The 21,893-nt window shown below is 38.7% G+C and overlaps 1 protein-coding gene across 1 annotated transcript; it reads right to left on the bottom strand.

Moving 5' to 3' along the window:
* Positions 1 to 1,479: 1,479 nt before the first annotated feature.
* Cldn16 (claudin 16) lies at positions 1,480 to 21,110 on the bottom strand. The gene is made up of 5 exons (NM_053241.5): positions 20,646 to 21,110; positions 9,953 to 10,055; positions 6,588 to 6,752; positions 2,858 to 3,049; positions 1,480 to 1,727 (listed from the first exon to the last, which is right to left on the bottom strand). The coding sequence occupies exons 1-5, from the start codon at positions 20,757 to 20,759 to the stop codon at positions 1,594 to 1,596; spliced, it is 708 nt and encodes a 235-aa protein (NP_444471.1). The 5' UTR covers positions 20,760 to 21,110; the 3' UTR covers positions 1,480 to 1,593.
* Positions 21,111 to 21,893: the final 783 nt, after the last annotated feature.

The following is a 21,893-nucleotide window of genomic DNA, read 5'->3' as shown; positions in this document are numbered from 1 at the left end:
ATACAGATGTGTAGCACCTAGAATTCTCATACATCTATGGAACTAAAATTGGTAACACTTTAGAAAACTACTATATATGTACACACAGGCATATACCCATCTACCCCCAACTAACACTCAAAATTAAAAAGAAAAAAGTGTGAGGGAAAAAAAGCACAAAATGTTTTGAAATGCATATGGTATCCACATAGGCACTATCCATAATCTACAACTTGTCAATCACCCCATTAATGATCTCCCTGTGATGTCCTAGGAGGATCCAGCTGTTCTTAGTAGTGTGAATAGATTAGAACCATTCCAGAAGATAGTAAATAGTAAACGGGCAGCCAGTGACATCTCCATGAGTCCATTACACATAGTAAGTTTCATCATTTCATATTCACATTGTCCTTAGAAGCCTAACTTTGGGGGAGGGGTCCAGAAATTCACAACTTCCTTTCTGCTTTTTCTACAAAGAACTAAATTTTAGATTATTTTATATGTCTTAGGTTAGCCCAAGAGTATTAATGTTAATCTGTTTAAAGTAGAAGAAATCAGGTAATTTGAGAGTAAATTTTTTTAGCTTTTCCAAGAACTCAATGAGGTCGAATGTTCAAGATGACCACACTGTAAATGTGCCTGTGTCTCATGTAGAGGCTACACTCACTCCTTTACATTATTATACTCTCCTTTGTTTTCCTAAAAACACACTGTTTATATTTTATGAGAAATTTCTTCAGTAGATTTGAGGATCAACTCTAGTGTATTAGAGTAAATATTTGTTTTCTATGTCTTGTAACATACTGGGTGTTAAGTAGCTAGATTCTGAGCACCTGGAGATGTGTGGGCATCTTAGCAGGTAATTTCTAATGTAGTCCATTTCAGACTGTCAATATACATGTGAGTAACTCCCTGGTCAAGTTATTATACAATAGAACAAGAATTGTCTATGTACAGGCAGCTTTGGAGTGCTATGAAAATTATAACCTGACCTCTTGCATTTGTGAGGAGAAATCACCCCTGACTCCAATGTTAATTTAGCATTCACCATTGACATTTAGAGTGTGAAGGGGAAGCTCCTATTTGCAGCATCCACTGGAAGCAAGAACATGAGAGTGGTATTTTATTTTTCCAGTTTAATAATATTTGAGTGTGTTAGATTCTGATATACAAGTTTAAAATTAGAACAATAACCTTCTTTCAAGGTATTGATAAATTTCCTGAGAGAATAAAAATCCTGCTCTGAGTCAGGAAGAGCTAAAAGCTCCTCTATCCTTTCAAAATTAGGACCTTGGACTTGCTTAAAATTGCTTTGTGTTTCTGAAACATGACTTCACTTTAATATTACTGTGCCATAACCTCCAAAGCAATAAAGACACCTAAAACATATTTCTACATTCTATCAGTGTCAACCTAAAATACAGAGAGACTGTCGGGGACGTAGTAGAGAGAGTCATGGGAGACAAATCAAACATTTTGATTGAACCAACAATTAATTAATTTGCATCAGAAATGTAAATGAATGCTTCAAAGTCGATCATTTATTTTATTAACTTGAATACATTGATTGAGTAATTAAACGGCACAGGAACACAGATTAACATTGGGCAGATTTTATACTCTGGTGTCTACAGCATACATTTTGGCTGTCTCTGTCCGAGGGGCCTTGTAGGACTTGGCCATGGACACACCTGCAGTTGAATAGGGCTTCCTCATGGCATAAGGGTAGTTCCTCTCAGGCCCAACATCTGTTCGAAAGAGATAGATGTAGAAAAATGCATATAACCCAATTAGCATTCAAAAATAAAAAATAGTCATTTTAAGCCGGGCATGGTGGCACACTCCTTTAATCCCAGCACTTGGGAGGCAGAGGCAGGCAGATTTCTGAGTTCGAGGCCGGCCTGGTCTACAACGTGAGTTCCAGGACAGCCAGAGCTATACAGAAAAACCCTGTCTCAACCTCCCCCCGAAAAAAATAGTCATTTTATATATTCTTCTCCAAGACAGACAAGGATATGCACACACCAATGCACACAGGCATGTTCATGAATATGCACATACACACATACACACACACACACACATACATGCATGCATGCACACACATATATGTACATATATACATAAAGACACATTCACACACACAAAGACATGCTTTCATACATATGCACATACTCTTTTTACACAGACACACACAGATACATACACACACTCACATGTATGCATATATGCATGTAAATAAATACAGATGCATATATACATTCACACACACAAAGACATGTACACATGCACACACAGTCACACACATGCACATGTACACTCTCCTTTACACACACACACACACACACACACACACACACACACACACACACAGCACACAGAGGAGTCTCTGTTGAAATCATGTAGGATTCCTGAATCTCAGATGAAGTTCTAAGTATTTTAATCTAAAAATTATCTTTATATTGAAATTGTGGTGAATAAATTCCTCTGTTTTATTATGAAGAGATCTTAGTATTTTAGGTAGATTTTTAGAACACTAATTCCGTAGATTACATTCTTTATTAACAAATATTGACTGACTCTCAGCCAAGTTATCCATTTAACCCTAAACATAAATTTAGTTGATTTAGTGAAGTTAGATGCACAACAATGATCATCGTCCATAAATTATTAGTGAGTTGTGGAATGCAGTTCTGGCTTTCCTTTCCAACTGATATCTATTACTGGGCAATCAATCCTGAGTACTACAATTTAGTTGTCTTTGAACAACTGAAAATGCAAAGGGTGTCAGAGCTATGTGGTCTGATATGACGTGCATTTCCTTTGGATTGGGAAAGATGACAGTAAAAGAGGGATCAGCCCTCTGCTTTGTCCTTACCTTTGAAGAGGTACAAACAGCAGGTGAGGAGAGCTCCTGCCAAAAAGCAACCCAAAGACCCAGCCATTCCAAGCCAGCAGGACCAACCAAATTTATATTGGATCCCAAGAAATATATTGTGTAAAACGAGAGAGGAGCGTTCGACGTAAACATCCACAGCATACCACACAGAACCGATGATTCCTGGGGTACCTGAAAGAAACGAGGGGGTCAGTCATGATGCAGAGCAGTCTCCAAGTTTAAGTCACAAGGATCTGCTTACTGTTAAAGATGCATGGCAAAAGCATGCAGTAAGATTGCTATGGTGAACCATGCGCAATAGAATGTTGGACAGCTTCTGTCATTGCCTTTCAGCTTCTCTCTCCACAACACAAAGCTCTGAGATGACAGAACACGCTGCTCATCTGTTTGTGAACCTCTAAAATGATGGCTATGATGTATCTCTTTACAACTTTCCCATTTTTCCAAAGTTATTTTCGTACAGCCATATATCACCTAACAGAGAAAATTTGTGTGGTTGACATACTGTACACCTGAGCTACATGGCACGCACATGTGCACACACACATATACAAAAAAATATATATATATCATGGCTCATTTCTCTCAAGGCCATAGTGAACAAGACAATATGAAATTAAGGTCAATATCAAGAGAAAAAAACAATGCATCTAAGAAATGCAGCACCCATGGGCAACAGGAGTCAGCTGTACCAGGGGCCAGTGCTTTACAGAAAACAACTTTTGAAAGTGAAATGAAATCGCTTCTAAGCCTTTTGGCTAAGATCAAGTATAAAGTGAAATGATACAATATATTATATTAAATATACTCTCTTGTAACATACCATCCATTACCATCACAAAGTAGCATGTGCTGAAGTTATGTGTGGGTCAAAACTGCCACAAATTTGTGAGTAATGCCTTATGCTATAATGATATGACAGTTGCTGCATCACCAAGTAAAAGAAATTTAGAAAAAAGAAATTATTAGCTCTATTATGATGTCATGAGGCTACCATCATATATATATGGCTTGTTGCTCAACAGAATGTCGTACATGGTTCATGACAGCTTCATAAATGAAAATACTTAAATCAAATTTGAAAACACAGGAACTTAGAGACATGAGTAACAGAACTTTTTTTTATTCTACATTAATTTTCTTCTATCTTAAGGTTTGGGGGCTTATTTTCTTTTGTTTTCATTTTTGTTTTGTTTTGTTGGGAAGGATTTTCTTTACATAGCACTGTCTGTCCTGGAACTTACTATGTAGATTAGGTTGGTGAGATCCACCTGCCTCCTGAGTGATGAAATTAAAGGCATGTACCACCACGGATTAGGCTTTATACATTAATTTTTAATTGAAAGTATATGATATTTAAAAATATTTTGTGTTTTCCAAGACCTGAAACTGAAGCTATCTGAGATACCTTTGTGTAAACAGTGATGCCCCAGATAAACAGCTACATGCAACGATGTTGTCCCAAATACACAGTTAACACTTCTATGTACACTGTGCATCTACAGATACAAAAATCAATTCCAAAGTGCAATGACCAACTCTTCTGTGCTCAGTAGTCTTATGTCAACTTTACAGAAACTAGAGTCATCTGAAAGTAGGAACATTAAATGAGAAAATTCCTCCATAAGATCTGGCTGTGGGGCATTTTCTTTTTAATTTCTTTTAATTTTTATTGGTTATTATATTTATTTATATTTCAAATTTATCCACTTCCTGATTTCCCATCTGCAAGCCCCATATCCCATCCTCCCTCTCTTCTCTTTCTATGAGAGTGCTCCCCTACCCACCCACCCACTCCTGCCTCACTGCACTAGCATCTCCCTGGCTGGGGCATTGAGCCTCCACTGGACCAAGGGTCTCCCCTCCCATTCATGTAATATAGGGCAATCCTCTGCTTACATATGAACCTGGAGCCATGGGTCCCTCCATGTGTACTCTTTGGTTGGTGGTTTAGTCCCTGGGAGCTCTGAGGGGTTCTGGTTGGTTGACATTGTTGTTCTTCCTATGAGGTTGCAAACCCATTCAGCTCCTTCAGTCTTTTCTCTAACCCCTCCATTGTGGGCATTTTCTTAATGATTGATAGAGGAGAAGCCAGCCAATTATGGTGGTGCTGTCTCTGGGCTAGTGGTCCTGGGTTCTTTAAGAAAACAGACCAAACAAGCCATTATGAACAAGCCACTGCATCAGCTCCTGACTCAACTCCTGCCCTGTTTGAGCTCCTGTCCTGAATTCCTTCAGTGACGGATTATGAGATGGAAGAGTAAGCTGAATAAACACTTTCCTCTCCACCTTGCTTTTGGTCATTGTGTTTCATCATAACAATAGTAACCCTAACTGCGAGACATGCTGTTCCGGACATATAGTCAACATTCACATGTAAACTGAGTTATCTTATTAATGCAGTCAATATCTACATATATAATGTGTCCAATTCATTGCAATTCAGTATGCTGGGGAGGGGGAGGGGAAGATAACACCCATGTAAAAACTGTATCTTTTCTAGCAATCATTTTATCGTGTTCCGGACCATGTAAGCATGGGTCAAGAAGTGACATTCCTTCAACAATTTGACTGAAGCCCACAGCTTTCCCTCTCTAATAATTGACTCACTTGAAATCATAGCACATTGGTTCCACTATTTTAAGTAAAAAATTGTATAACATAGGTAAGATAAGAGATAACTGGGAGACAATGAAATATGTTGAGAGGGTGTTTTGAAAAATACTTATCCTCTCGTGGTGGGACAGTGCATATTATCAACTCCTGGAGATTTGGTAATATCTATTTTAAACATTATTTGGATTTATAAGTCTAATTGTTCATCTAAGCTATTCAAACATGTAACCATTATAAAAAGATATAAGTTACTGTACTGGCTAGTTTTGTGTCAACTTGACACAGCTGGAGTTATCACAGAGAAAGGAGCTTCAGTTGAGGAAATGCCTCCATGAGATCCAGCTGTAAGGCATTTTCTCAATTAGTGATCAAGGGGGAACGGGCCCTTGTGGGTGGGACCATCTCTGGGCTGGTGGTTTTGGTTCTATAAGAGAGCAGGCTGAGCAAGCCAGGAGAGGCAAGCCAGTAAAGAACATCCCTCCATGGCCTCTGCATCAGCTCCTGCTTCCTGACCTGTTTGAGTTCCAGGCCTGACTTCCTTGGTGATAAACAGCAGTATGGAATTGTAAGCTGAATAAACCCTTTCCTCCCCAACTTGTTTCTTGGTCATGATGTTTGTGCGGGAATAGAAGCCCTGACTAAGACAGTTACCATCCCTTTTTTGAACATTGTTACATTTACCAACTAATTTGGAAAAACCTTTTTAAAAAAAACTACAAAACAGAATGCATGCTTTAAAACTCTGTGTCTGGCAGACTAATTGTAGATAATGGTTCCAGCCTTTAGTTATCTTAAGTCACCTAATTTGCTCATCTTTTTTGTAACACCCACAAGGATTTTCTTCAGTAATTTAAATTTTTGTTTATTGATTTATAAAAAGAGTATTCAGTGGTCTTCAAGATCTTTTCTAAAAACAAGTATATATTGTTTGTTAAATAAACTCACTGGTATATATAAGAGCTGTACACTATCAGGAGGCAAGATATGTATGGATAGATTGCCTTAAATGAGGAGAAATGATAAATTCGTGTAGCACAACTCGAACATGATCAGAGACTCGTGATTATTGAATAAAATAAACCAAGCCCAGTACCTGCAATGAGTAATGTGGTCCCTGCAACAAAGCAAAGGCGGACTTTAATTTGTGGGTCATCAGGTAGGAACTTCACACAGTCCAGACCAAGGAGCAGGGTGATGAATCCAAAGCCAGCTAAAATGTCAGCTGTGATCATCAGTGCTCGAGTTACCACCAGCTTCACTGCAAGATCAGGGAGTCAGAGCAGGGGTGGGAGAAGAGGAGTCAGAGGAGGAATGTGGGAAGGAGGAGGAGGGGGAGATGTACAGACACATTAACTTGCACAGGAACATCACAGAACACAAGATTAGACACAGCAACATAAGGCCATACATAGAATTCAGAATTTATATCTATAGAAGCTTCAATATGGGGGGCTATAATTTCTCATGAAATTCAAAATGATCATAAAGCAACTGTAGTTGTGACTCAAAACTGAGTGGGAGTTACACAGAGTTCTACAGAAGAAGGTTTGGGGTTTGATTCAAAATACTAAAAAGGAAGAAAATTACATCAAAAATAGAGTATGAACAATTTATATTACCTAGATCATAAAAATATTAATATATTTTCATTTCATATATGCTAATTATGTCTTATTTTCATAATAATTTGGGACTTTTTGCCTTTACATTTTTTTCAATGAGGAGATAAAATTCTGGCTTATGTTTTTGAGAAATATAGGGCATTTTCCCTGTTTAAAAAGTTAAGATTTATATGATATACTTGCAGAAGAAAACAAATTACTATATGAAATTCTTCCTATCTTATCATCAGGTGAATACACTGTATATGCCCATGTATTATTATGATATGACTACTGGTTGTCCAAATGACAGGATATAGAAAGGATACAGCCCCTAGACAAATCTCCAAGGGATTGCTTGGCTTCTAAGCATGCCTGCGAAGCATTCACCAGTTAAATTAATTGAGATGGAAAATCCCATGCTAAAGGTGTGTAGCACTGTTTCCTGGTCTTGGGCCATGGGCTATTTAAAAATGATAAAATGAACTGGCCACAAGCATTCACCCTTCTCTCCTTCCCAGGGTGAGCAGCTGGTTCAAGTCCCTGCTACATTGACTTTCCTGCCTCCTTTAACTCTGAGCCAAAAGAAAGCTTTGTTCCTCTGCAGTTATTTGTCAGAACATGTTCTCACAGCAACTCTGACAGAAAACCAAGACAATTATCAATGCATGAGTATGTATTTATCCTGAGCCTAGGAATATCTATCTTAAAAATTGTCATTATTTCTAATAGAAATCAAATGGATACATATATTTTCAAAAAAAACTAAAAGAAAAATTATGAAGAGCTAACCTTTATATGCTAGATTTTTAAAAATTTTTCTTTAATTCAATACTCAGTACATAAGTGGGCCCTCTACTAATGAGAAGACTTTGGACAACCCAAAGTCATTAGTGCTGTTAGGATGAGATATTCATGCACATCTACATTGGCCCTGCTTTCCTCTTCCTATAGAGAGTCTTGCATGTTCTGTTCCATATGGAGGTTCTCTATGAAGCTCTAGGATTTGAGCCCCGTGTTCAGTATGGTTCCAGGAGGGCAGATCTGTTACAAGCAAAATGCTCAAGCAACGTATGGAAGAATTTCTTCTGTCAAGGGTTGAATTCTGGCATCCAGAACAGAGTTAGCATCCTTACTTGGGCTTGCTCAAACTATTTTTAACAAAAGATGCACCAAAGCACAAATAACTATCAGGTGCCACATACAGGAGAAACTGTAAAATCTATCTACATTGATTTTATGAATTTAGTAGAAAATAAAATGAAATCTCTACACCTTGTAGATAGCCTTCTAACCAAGAGGATGTAGAGAAGTTATTTTTCTAGAACACATCTTTATTATTGTTGTCTTTGAATGTATATTTGCATACAAATGAAAGTTACATACCATTTGAAAGCAATAAGTAAAAAAAACAGTCAAATATGAGATAGGACAGGTAAATCCTTAACAGGAGCATATTAAAATATCAACATTTGTTTCCCTAATGAATGGCTCTAATTCTTCTGCCATGACTGTGTATACCAGTATTTAAAATTTAAAAACTTTAACTTTTGCTTGACTTCCTGGACCCAGAAGATGACTCAGCACACAAAGGTCTGTTCACAAACCAGAAGATCCGAGTTCAAACCCCAGAACCCAGTAAGAAGGAAATAAATGACACTCTGACCTCCAAAACTGCACCTGGGCATGCTCATGCCCACACATGTACACACAGAAATATGGAAATAAATAAATAAATAAATAAATAAATAAATAAATAAATAAGAAAATGAATAAATAAAGTTTGTCTTCTGGCTTGGTCCACACGTTACATTTTTAAAACAGAGTGAGAAGCAGGCATATGCTTCTTCCTTTTGTGTGTGTGTGTAAGTGTGTGTGTATAAAATGAGATGAATATAGTGAGGAAAATGTGAAGTTGTAAAAATTTCTAAGCAAAAAAATGTAATTAAAAGGCCTTATATATTTTGGCAAAAATTATCTCAGACACTGAACTCCCAAATACCAGATGAAGCTGTTTTGAAGATTGTTTTCTTTAAATGTGTTTTCCTGAACTAAAATAGATGACTGGGGGGGGGGGGAGGTACATTGCACAGGACCCACTTTTATCTTGATGCTGTGTAGCACTAGCACCCATCACTGGCTTTGAAAAGCATAAAAGCATTTTCTTTTAATAGCAGGACTGGTATTTCTTGGCATGGTTCAAAATTCTAAATATGTCAATGCTGCGAAGAAGGTTGAGGGCATTAACAATGGATTGTTAATTTAAAAGCTTGCTTTATTTATAGGCACATGGCTTTGCTGATATCTAGGTAGGATTAAGAGCTAAAAGAGAGAAAGATGAGGGAATTGTCTCCAGCATTGAGAGTAATGGTTCCTCACATGTGCTGTTGTCTTCATCTATGGTCCCCATATTCATTCTCTCTCTCTCTCTCTCTCTCTCTCTGCTACTCTATCTTAGTAAATCTTCAAGTGAAAAAAAAGTATTAAACTTTCTACTTTTTAGCTGTTATAGTTGAAACACAACAATGAGTACTATTCATGTAGCTTGTCAATTCTAATTATAAAATCACAATACCAAAGTATAAGTTTCCATTTCTTGGAATATTTGCTATTAGCCCATTATGTATAAGATATTGTGTAAAGTCCCTTGTGAAAATAATTTTACTATAAAGGAATTTGCAAAATCAGGAGGAACGGTGAAATATGATACAATATGTTTCCATTCATATTTAAAAAATGATACCCATTTCTAATTGCCAATATTTCACATTAAAATCCTTAATACCATACAACAAGTGGATATCTGAGCTCAGTATTCCGTGGCACACTGAAACAGAAAGGTTTACATTATACATACAGGGATGTTCTGCATATATGGAGTCGTACTCATCGCAGGTTCGAATCCCATCAAAAGCGTTTGTTACACACTCCCACCACAGGCCTCTGCATTTAGTGCTCACCTGGAGATTGGAAAAGACACTGTATGAAACACTTTGCAAAGGCAACTCCATTTCCTCTTGGTCAAATGGTCACTCAGGTATGTTTGTTATCAAAGTACAGTGGTTACAAGCATAACTAGAAGTCTATTTATATAAAGCAATGCCAGTAGAATATATTCCCTTAGACATTGACAATTAAAAGCTTTCTGGGCCAAGAAATAAATATACTTCCTGATTGGAAGTGGCACGTGGAAAAATAAATCATGGCTGAGAGGGATAAAACCAGAACTGAATATATTCTTCTGTCGTTTAGTCGTGCTTTAACATAAAGACAATCTATTTCACTTCCATGTGCCAACATTTACTCATAAATAAATCTATAAAACAATAGATGATAATGTTAATGTCTCAAGTCTATCAGTAGGGCACATTAATTCATCTTCATTACAGACATCGACTTTCATGAAGAAAGATGCTGTTTTATATGAGGTTCATAAATTTAAAATTAGCAAAGAAAACCAATAAATGAAAAAGGGCAACAATAAATGACTGAGCATCCCCAATTGTCTTTCTCTCTGCTATACTGACATATTACAAACCTTTAAGCTATGACATGAACATAAAGGTCTGAGAAGTAATCTAATAGAATTGGACAGTTGTAAAGCGTGTTTACTTGGAATTGGCATGCAGGTGATAATATCCACTTAGCGCTAAAAGGTACCACCGGTGTCCTGACCCTTCTAGTCCTTTATTGGTGGGTGGTAAGTCAGCACAAACCTTTTTAAAAACAGTAGTAAATATCCCTGCAGACGATAGTTTCAAGTATTCTTGACAAAGCTCATGAATATGGAGCAGAGGCAATATCATTATTTCGTCAGACTCAATTACAGATTCCATTACCTTGAAAATCTGGAGTTAGCTTAGAAAACCTTCGCAGTTATTGTGGAAAGTCAATTTTAAAACCCCATTCCCAAAGAATAAATAAGATAGTAGATCAGGAAAGAGTTGCAAAGGGAGAGATGTTGAAACATTGTCCAGAGGGAGTAAATGGACAGAAAAACTTTTCAAAAAAGAAAATCATATTACTGTGAACATAGTAACGTGAGCACTCTGAAACTCTTGCACTTTGTTCTATTTGGGGCTTGCTGAAACTCTCCTGATACTCTCATCATTGCCTTGTATGTAAAATATTTGCAATTGGTAATGATTAACAATTATATTGAGTCTATACTTTGAAGTACCAGCTATCTAAGTATGTTATTATGTCATTTGTTTTTTAAAGATCATTAACAAGCTGTTATCGTCTATTTACAGACAAGGAAACAGATGCATAAGGAAGAAAAAAAATACTGTAACAGCACAGTCAATAATAATGCAGGATACAGACTCCAACTGGTCCATCCATGTGTGTATGCCCAAGTCTTGTTTGTGTGCACGTAAAACTCATTTCAGAACTCTCTTTCAGGCTAAGGCATCCTGTATTTGGTACTTGGATATTGGAAGACAACCTTCAGTGAAGATGTCCTAACTTGATTCTCACGCCTAGGCTCTCATTCTTCAAATCATTACTTTGGCGGGCTGTCCCTACTGTTAAATCTGAAAATAATAATGTTGATTTTATGGAAGATTATCAGACCCCAAAAAACACAGAGGTCAAAATTCTAATGAGGAAAAGTCCATCTTGTACAACCTAACACATTGATTTTCAAAGCAAGATGTGCACATATATACACATATATGAGTATAATTTTAAAACACAGATTGACAATTTTAGTAGTTGTGTAGTAACCTTTGGCAAGATCTTCCCTGTTTTGAATTTCAATTTCCTCATCTGTATAAGAAAGATAATGACTGGGTGGTTTCAAATATTAAAAATTGCTAATTAGTATAAATTGTTAGCTCAAATGAAAATGATGGTAACTTTCTAAATACCATGAGTTAAGTACTGGCAGTACAGGGTTTCACTAAAAAAGACAGTGGCAAAAATGAGGACATAATGAAATGAATGACAGCCTTCTAAAAGACTCAAGCCCATCTTAATCCCCAGAACCTGTGACTATGGCCCTGTAGATACTACTGAGTTACAGGCTTGAGAAGAGGGCATCACATCAGCCGCACAAGAGACTCTAAACTTATACATGGTGTCCTTATCATATTTTTACAAAGAAAAAGCACAGGCAGATGGAAATGAGGCCACAGGGCCACTTCTGTGTTGGCAGTCACACATTTACAAGTCATGGACAACCCACAGTAACGAGAATCTGGAAGTACCAGAGCAGTTCTTCCTGGAGCTTCAGAGACACTGAATGGAACCTTGAAGAGATTTTGATCTTAAAATTCTGGTCTTCAGGACAATGAGAGAATAATTTGCTCCAGGTCATTTGTTATGGAAACTGATACAGTTAGGGTACATACAGACCCACTATACTATGGGGGAAAAAAGCAGGATTAGTTAGTACCCATGTCCCCAGTCTCTCAGCTCATAAATCCAGCTTATCCTAATTAGCGTGGTGGAACAAACAATGATGGTTCATGCTTTCTTATTCTTCTTACATTATAGGTGACCATTCCTACTATACACGATATAACACACAATTCTTAATAACAAGGATATCCAGCTATGGCCCAGTGCTGGTGTCAATTTCAAGGCTATTGATCATTTACCTGCCATGGCAATATTTCGAAAAGCAATGAGGTCATTAGAGGAAACAAGGAATCCAATTTCATTAGGTATTAATGCCCAGGGGCACACTATTAAATCGCTTGGTATTCACACTCAGCCAAGATACGTGAGAAGAGTGGCTGTAATTAACTAAACTTCTGTGTTTAATGCAGCACTTACTGTAGATACCCTTAAAGGTGCCTTTGTGAACAAACTACAAGGTTAAAAAAATTTTAAGTTATCATTTTAGGAAAGCCCTCTGTGTTATATTCTATTGCTTTTGATTAACCTCTCTGCCTGTGGGGGGAAAATGGCTTATTAGGAACTATTTTGCAAGGCAAGCCAATGAACGTTCTTGGAAGTCTTAAAATAAGGATCTTTAAAGGCTAACTAGTACTTAAATAGTGTGGCTAACCTTTCTTAAAGGGCAAAAACTGTAAAATTTTAATCTCGTGGAGCCATTTGAAATACAAAGTTCTAATTTTGAGGTTTCTGTTGTTTGTTTTTAACATGCAATCGGTATTGTATGAATAACACAGGCAAGCAATGTTCAAGGGATTTTTGCTCCAGTGATGTCATTTGTCCAAAGAGTGAGACACGGATCATTTCCCACACAAGAGAGATGAAAATTTCCAAAACATCAACAAAGCAGAAGGCACAACACATCTTCTGACTGCTCGCTGATATTCCAAGTGGAGAGATATCACAGACAATCCAGACACCTGGCTTCCTTTTTTCCCTTGTCCACTTGATCAGCTTTGGTTCTTGAGCTGTTTATGGATGGAAACAGCCACAGTGAGTGGCTGCTTGTATCTCGATGTGAATATTCTCAACATGTCCCCACTACCCCTGCAAAGACCACTTCACACATGCACAGACCTGGTTCCTCAGGTCTTTGGGTTATTCCAACCTTGTCTGTACTAAAACCAATGTTCTTTGTTCTCCGCTTGTTAAATATCTACCTGGAACTCAAGTCTCACTTAAAAGACATTCCTTTTTCCATAAGACCTCTCTCTATGCTCTTTCTAGCAGGAGTTTATCTCCTTCAATCTGTGATGCCACAGGAATTTTTCTACAATGTTACATTCTAATCTATGTCACTGAATGCTTGTCAAGTTCTAACCGGCATGCCAATTAATGCTGGGAATGCAGCGGCAAGCAGGGTAGATATGGCTCCCTGCTTCAAGGATTCCATCATCCTCCATCCTGATAAACAACAGATGCTCAATAGTTACTTATTGGAGACAAAGTTTGTTGATTCCTGTGAATTCACATAAATGCATAACTAACCCTGCTTTGATCTGAAGTACAAGGTGGTCAATATGACACTGAATTTTTGCTTCATATGTCTATATGTTCAGTTATTAATTTTTTTCTCCTGATTAGATACAACAGAGGGCCAGTAGCCCTAACTCCCCCTAGAACTTGCAGTAATCCTCACATCTCAAATTCATAAGCTCTGGAATTACAAAGATAGACCACAATGCCTGGGTGTATATGTGCTTGTGAGCAGAATAAACAAACTACAACAGTTAAATCCATGAGCTGGAGTGACTGTACTCAGAATGGAGGGTTTATACTGACCTGGTATCACTCCAAAATCCCTTAGAAATTATGTCAATGAAGACTCTTCCTGGTGAGCTATAGTGTCATAAACTAGTACTTAATCCTGGGATTGACTATTTGGAATCTCAAAGCAGTTGTCCCTTAAGGCTTTTGTCTTCTATAGCACCGGCCACCAGAACTCCTGTCACTAAATGACTTGACTTACACTGCAGAAACCATGTAAACACTTAGATTTTGCTATAATTCTCTTGTTGCCTGCATGACAATGCTGTCCTCAGAAAGCATAGCATCATAGTCTGTAAGGCTAACTGACCCATGTCAGAGGTCACAGATTGTATCTCAATAACAATTAGATGCCTTTTCCTTACTTTATAAAAATGTTCTCTTTAAAGAGCAAACCAGAAAAGCCTCACCATTTAGGCCAAGTACACTTTTCCCACCAGCTTTATTAAACACTTTAGGGGATTAGATATTTTTCTTAATTTTTTTTCCTATTAAAAAATGATCCAAATGGATGTATTAATTCTTTATATTATAGCAAGTATGAGATCAAGCCTTTTAAAAGATGGTCATTTATTTCACTATAGACATACTTCTTATTCAGGGTTTAATGTGAATCTTGATGGATCATCTTTTGTTCATTCTTTCAACAAAATGGAAAATCCTGTAGCACCTTCTTCATGAGCTCATGGGGCCAAATGCACCCTCAGCTCCTGTAACGTGGACCTCAGTGCAGTAGGAAGTCTTGAGACAAATAGGAGTACACTCACAGTCTCAAATGTCTGCTAAAAGCCTTAAAATCAAACTGGACCCCAAGCTGGTATATAAATAATCAGTGCTCATATTATACATAATAATTTTAATACATACCTTATGTCTGGAAGAATTATAGCATAAGGCAAATAGAAATCCTAGGAGAAAACCTATTATGAGGATGAAATAAATTCTACTATGAACAGCCTTCTTTTGAAGTAATAAAAATTTAATCATAATGGTGCACAGAGTATAGCAATTTCCAGGAAAATAATTAACAAAAAATTAACTGGAAATTGAATCATCTACTCAAACATTTTTTCCTTTGATAATGGGGAGGCCAGCAACATTTTTAAGTAAGTATTGCTTATACCCCTGCAAGAAAACAAATAACTACATACCCTACAAGATAGTTAGGATCATAATAATGTGATTAATGCTCCTAACCCTCGTTCATTAGGAGCATTCATTGGTAGATAGATAACTTCTGCTATGGGACTCCATTTTCTGCCTTGCTCCTTGAGTCAAGCAATAATCACTCATAAGTACAAAGCTGGGCAAATCATTGCCCAGAGAAATAAACAACATTTCTCTAAGAGGATCGATAGTAAAAATGAGACCGGAACTCCATTCGTCAGTCAGATTGGTGAGCATTATACAAAATGTCACTTCCTCCCCCAGAACAAAACAAACAATGAACTATGAATTAATCATAATATATGTGACATTTATTGGCTGACTCCTGTTTACCTGGTGCTGTGGTAAAGACTTGGTGAACAGAGGCTCATTTAAGTCTCACAGAAAGCTAGGTCATATGAGTTACCACTATCCTTGTATAGGGGAGACAAATGAAATTTAACCAGGAGCCTCTAGATTACGGTATAGTCTATCCACTTCCCCACTGTTGAACAGTTTCTGCCACCATGCTAAGCTAAGCTAGGAAAAACAGACAAAAACAACTGTGATTTTGTAAGTCACCCCAAGTCAGTGAGGTAACTTCCACCTTGGCTTCTCTCTCCCTGTTACCTTCTGGGCTCAGGCAGTAACTCACCCCCACCCACCTGAGTTAGAGTTTCACAATTCTACCCGCATTGTTCTATGCTTACTAACATTATCATTTACACAAGCACCGTTTTCCTCCTGGTTTATGCAAATGTTCTTAAAAGGTCGCCTCATAGTTCATTTTACCCCCTTGAGCCACCCACCAAGAGCAGCCAGAAAGGCTGATATTTCTAAAAGGCATGTATGTATTTGTCTCTTTCTTGCCTATGGGGCTGGACCTATATTTTGCATAATACTTTAAACCTTTGATTGCCTAGCCCCTATAATTTCCTGTCTACCTCAGAAAGTATCCATAATACCATGAACATACAACACGATCACACCTATACCTCTGTGCATCCCATTTGTTTGGTTAGAACACTCTTTGCTTCTGTTCATTCACTTGATTTTCAAATCTTATCTTAGCAGCTACTTAGGAGACTCTACTAATGATCCAAGACAGACTAAGATGCCCACTCATGGTTGTTCAGCCTCAGGCAGAGTACTTGTCACACATGAACTGTGACTGTGTGTTCACCAATTTGTGTCCTTTACTAGACTGAGAATCTCCTCCAGATGTGTACAACCCACATAACCAGGAATCAGCTACAGTGACAGCCATACTGTTGGTGCTAAGGAATATTTGTGGGGCGAGTGGAGAAAAGAGGAACACAAGGAGAAAGGGAGATGGAAGGGAAGAATAAGAACATAAAGGAAATAAGAAAAGGCTAGGAGGAAGGATGGAGGGATGGAGAGGTAAAGGGAGATGGTGACGAGCTTGAGGACAGGAGGGTGAGTATACGGAACAAGAGTGAAGTGAATGCACACTCATATGAAACGCCCAATGGAAGATTTTCTCTGGGAAAGCTCTGAGCATCTTTGATCGCTCAACAAGTAGCCATTGCTGGGGGTTATAGGCACTCAGGGCACCCTGATGATAAAGTAAAAGGAGATAAAGGTGCAATTGAATTCAACTCCTTCTTCTATTTGAGGGAAGATAATAGAAGACACAGGATGTGATGTTCCCCGAGAGAAGTCAGTTAACATGGACTAAGAGCTGAGTACCTACTGGCTTTAAAAACCTTCAACCCATTCTCTTCAGCACACAAGTCTTCCCAGGAGCAACAGACTCAAGAATGGTGAGGCTAGGCCAGCTGCTCAGCCTATTATGTAGGGTCACACCCACTGCTTTTTCAGGGTCTTCCCTCCCTCCCTCCCTCCCTCCCTCCCTCCCTCCCTCCCTCCCTCCCTCCCTTCCTTCCTTCCTTTTTAAATGCCCATACCAAATGCAAAGAATTTAACTCTTCAAGGCAGGTGTGTACAGAAGTAAAACCTAAGAATGTTTTATTTACATATTTTTATTGCAGTTACTTTTCCCAAACAATTGTTCAAAAAAGTGAAATGCTAGAATATCTGAATTCTTATGCCTCTTGCTTTGAGTTATATTCTTTTACAAGCCCAGGAAACTCATTCGCTTTTTTTTTTTTTTTTTTTTTTTTTTTTTTTTTTTTGGCCACAGTGTCTTTTCATCCCAATTCTCTGCCGCCATTTCTACCCTTTGAAATTGCATCATTTGGCAGCTTAGCTTGAAAGCCCTTTCTTCGATGAGACCTATTTCAATACGCCTAATGGAGAATGACAGCTTTATCATCTCTGCTCCAATGGTATTCTGCTCATTTACTCCTCAAATATGAACTGATCTGCGTCATTTGTTATAGTTCATGCTCATTTTTTTTATGCACTCAGTGTCTCTTCCTGAAAGGCAAGATGCATTCCTTCTTTATCCTTGCCTCTTTTAGTACTGTATGCACAGTGCTTCTTCATGACCTACATTTTATGTATTTGCCAAGTGGAACTCAACCAAAGAACCAATTTTCGAACCTATATGCTTATATTAACAGAACTGTGAGCCAGAATAGTTCTGCCTCTCGCAGTGTTTTTATTTACATATTTTTATTGCATTTACTTTTTTCCAACAATTGCTTAAAGAAAGTGAAATGCTAACGTAAACCAGGGGTGACACACAAAAGAGAGAGAACAGCTTAAATGGGCCAGTGATTATGAGCACCTTCAGCCTTTTGCACAAGACAATAAATTTTATCCTAATTAAAGAAATTATTATAAACAAACGATGTCCCTTTAAAACAGAGAGATTGTTCAAAGAGAAGTGGTAGGAGGGGGTTCACGCTTACATGATAGTTTCCACAAGCAGGCTCTTTGAAGAACACATTTCCCTGAGATGAAATAGAAAAGGCATTTTGGATGTGGAGACCCAGGGCCAAACATTAGGCAAAGAGAAAGCATGCAAATTGGAGATCTTTATTGCTTCTCTCCACTTGGAGCTCAGGGAACCCCTGAAGGAGAGGAAGATTGTAGGAGCCAGAGAGCTTGAGAACAGCAGCAGAACAAGGCCCAGAGAATCAACTAAGTAGGGACCATAGGCTACTGAAGCGGCACAGAGACTGAAGCAAAAATCACAGAGCCTGCATGGGCATGGCCTAGGTCTTCTGCATGCAGGCTGGGGTTGTTGACCTTGGTGTTTTTGTGAGACTCCCAGCAGTGGGAGTGAGGGTGTATGTGACTCTTTGCTTGCTCTTAGGACTCTTTCTCTCTTATCCGGATTGCCTCATCCAGCCTTAATATGAGTGCTTGTGCCTAGTCTCATTGCATCCTTTTTTGCTGTAATCAGTTGATTCATCTAGGGGGCCTGCTCTTTTCTGAAGGGTGGCAGTGGACCAGTGGATCTAGGGGACAGGGTGTAGGGGACTGGGAGGAGCAAAGAGAAGGAAACTGCAGTAGGGACGTATTGAGAACAACCAACCAACCAAAGAAAATGGAAAAAGGAAAGATCAACCTGTGTGAAAGTTAGGAAGGATTTATTTAAAGTGAATACTTTCTAGTATTCATTTCATTCATTTAAACAAGTGATTTTCTTGTACCGTTTGGAAGGCGAATTGACTGAGAAACTAAAGTGAAAGGAACATGGTGCTTCATGCTGAGGTTCCTGTCCCCTCAGCAAACCCGACTCTTCTTAACTCTTTCTGAACTGAGAACGTTAACAACTCTCACTCGGAGCAAGAAGACTTTCAGGCTGCTTTAGAAAATATTTAACCAATGACTTTGGATGGGGTTTTACATATTTTTAAAAGACATTTTTTTTAAAGACTCAATTTAAAGTGTGCTCAAGTGCAACATTATTTTCTATTGATCACTTATGACTGGCAGCCTGGATAATGAGAAACTAATGGCTTCACAGAGTTTGAGCCACACTTTTCACTAAGCACTGCCCAAGGGGCATGCATGCATATATACATACATATATATATGCATTACTGCTCAGATGAGTCCCATTCTTAGACTCACTTCAAAACAGATACTCGACCGGACTTCCATTCTATATCAGTTTTTAGAAATATAAATCCTCAACATTATAAAGGCATTTATAACTCCATTGCCTTTAAAAATGTCATGTAGGAATCAGAGGAAATTTAAGCGTGTGTGTGTGTATGTGTGTGTGTGCGCGCACACACACACACATACACACATGCACACACACACACATGCACAGGAAAAGATTCCAGAACAAAATACAGAAATTGTGAGTTTCACTTCTATTACATCTTGAGAGTTTGTAAACAGAGTTATAATAAAGATAGAAAGCTTCCCTCACCCCCAGGTCTTCCTTAGCATTCATAGGTCCTACAGTATTGCTCTGGGTAGACCGTTTGCTCAAGCTATACAGAAAAGCGATGGTTTTGCTTGACTCATCTGAGTTGCTCGCTTCATGATGTTTACCTGAACTGCATTTTTCTCAGCCTTGCTTAGGAGCACCAGGTAAGTCTAAGGATTTGAATCCTGTTCAGCTTTGCCTCACTCCTATCCCTACTGTTACCACAGCAAAAGATTGTGAACTTCACCTTTTACACTTTTTTCGTTGACTCGTATTCAATTCTCAAGTGTAAGTTTACCCAGTCACCTCCCTCATAAGCAGGAGTCCTGCTGTGTAACCAGTTGTTTAGAGTGGAGTGCTTAAGTCCACGCCTGTTCCTGAGCGCTGAGGTGATCTTGGAAGACTTTTGACCTGTTTTCTACTGTTTAAAGTCACACATGCCTGATGCTGCACCAGCCAGTTTAGGTTCTATATCCTTTCCCAAAGGTCTGGGATTATTCGCTGTCCTTTAGAATGGCTTTCACAGAGTCTACTTGCTCAACAACATTAGCTTTAAAATGTCTCTCACAGAACTCTGGATTCTGCCAGCAAGGTGAACACATTTACCTTAGAAAGAAAGGTTGTGACTCTACCAACAGTCTGCTTGATATGTAGAATGGGAAGTGGTGAACTCCTAGAGCATTCTGTGGCAGGCATCGTGTAGTTATACTTTTGAAAATGTAACCTTAGAAAAGTAGATAATTTAATGACCTCATCTGTGAAATGGGACAACAGTACTTACTTCATAGATCAGTGTCAGGGTTAAATAAGCTAACAGTGTTTAGACTCATTAAGAATCAGTTTACTCCTTTGCTATCTTTGCTGCTATTACCCTGCAGGACTGACGTCTGTGTAAAAATTGAGGTTTCTGGCCTCTTACCTCCAGGGAGTCATCAGCGTTCACCATCCAACAGTCTGTCCAGGTGGCCACGATCAAAAACCCAGTGGAGAATATGGCCAAGAAGCAGGCAGCGTACTGAAGAAGATCCTTCATGGCAGCAAACAGCCTGTTGGGAAGGGACACATGGGCAGATGCCAGTTCAGCTGGAATGCTATTGGCTTCTGATGCTATGGGCCTCTGTTGCTATTGGTCTCTGTCGCCGGTACCTGGGGATGATAGTGCCCAGTCTTTCACGTTTCCTCACATCCCTCTTGCAGGCACTTTAGGCTTCAGAAAGAATTGTATAAACAGGTTGTTCCAGAGCGAGGGTCGTGGAGGTCACTATCCAGCGGCCAGGCTCCCAATCAGAAGCCAGGGCAGGGGAAGACCCGGGCACATCCTGGTTCGTGGCAGAAGCAGCCTTGGCTGTGGGCTAATGTGAAATGATAGTCACAGAGGCCTGTGGCTGTGGCAAGATGGAGGACGGAGGAAGGATCCTAGGCAGGGCCGGAGCCTGTAAACTGATCTTTCTCAGGCCCTTGGGATAAGGAGCTGTTCTCCTCCCCCTTGGAAGGTGGCTGTACGGTTGACTGATTGCGATTTTATTGTTAGACTATTTTAATATCCCCTAACTACCTTAGACAGACGAGCCACCAGTGAAATTATGCTAACTAAGTACTAGCTCAAGCAAGTTCACATTCCAAAGTGTTGGGCAGAACACTTGGCAAGGAGGCAGGGCCAAGGACCCTAAGGTTTCAGATCTGCGCTGGGAACAAGTGTGCATATGTGAATTATTGCTTTATTTTTACGGACACATAGCATTTGAACAGACTTATAGAGAAGAGTGTGGCTTATTAACTTGTCAGTTAAATGAAGCTTCAAGAACCTATGTGCTTTACTTCTTAGAAGTAAAGCCCCCAAAATTTTCAGTAACACCCAAATGTACAATGAATACAAAATTGAAATATTTCAGAATTTTCTTTCTTAATGCAAGGTATGACCTTCCTGAGTGTGTGTGTTTGTGTATGTGTGTGAGTGTGTATTTTATTGGCCTGCTACTTACTTACCATAATCATGAAGTCATACTAAATGATTTACAGACATGATACCAGGCTCCATCAAATCTTAAGAAAGCATCAAAGTCCCCATTGTTTTTGGATCCATCACTTAGAGGCTCCTAGTCTGGAAACATTAGAGTGGTGGTTCTCAACCTGTGGGTCATGATCCATGGTGGAGGAGGGTCAAATG

Source organism: Mus musculus, chromosome 16 (genome assembly GCF_000001635.26).
Source record: "Mus musculus strain C57BL/6J chromosome 16, GRCm38.p6 C57BL/6J".
NCBI lineage: Eukaryota > Metazoa > Chordata > Mammalia > Rodentia > Muridae > Mus > Mus musculus.
This window is presented reverse-complemented; position numbering and strand designations above follow the sequence as displayed.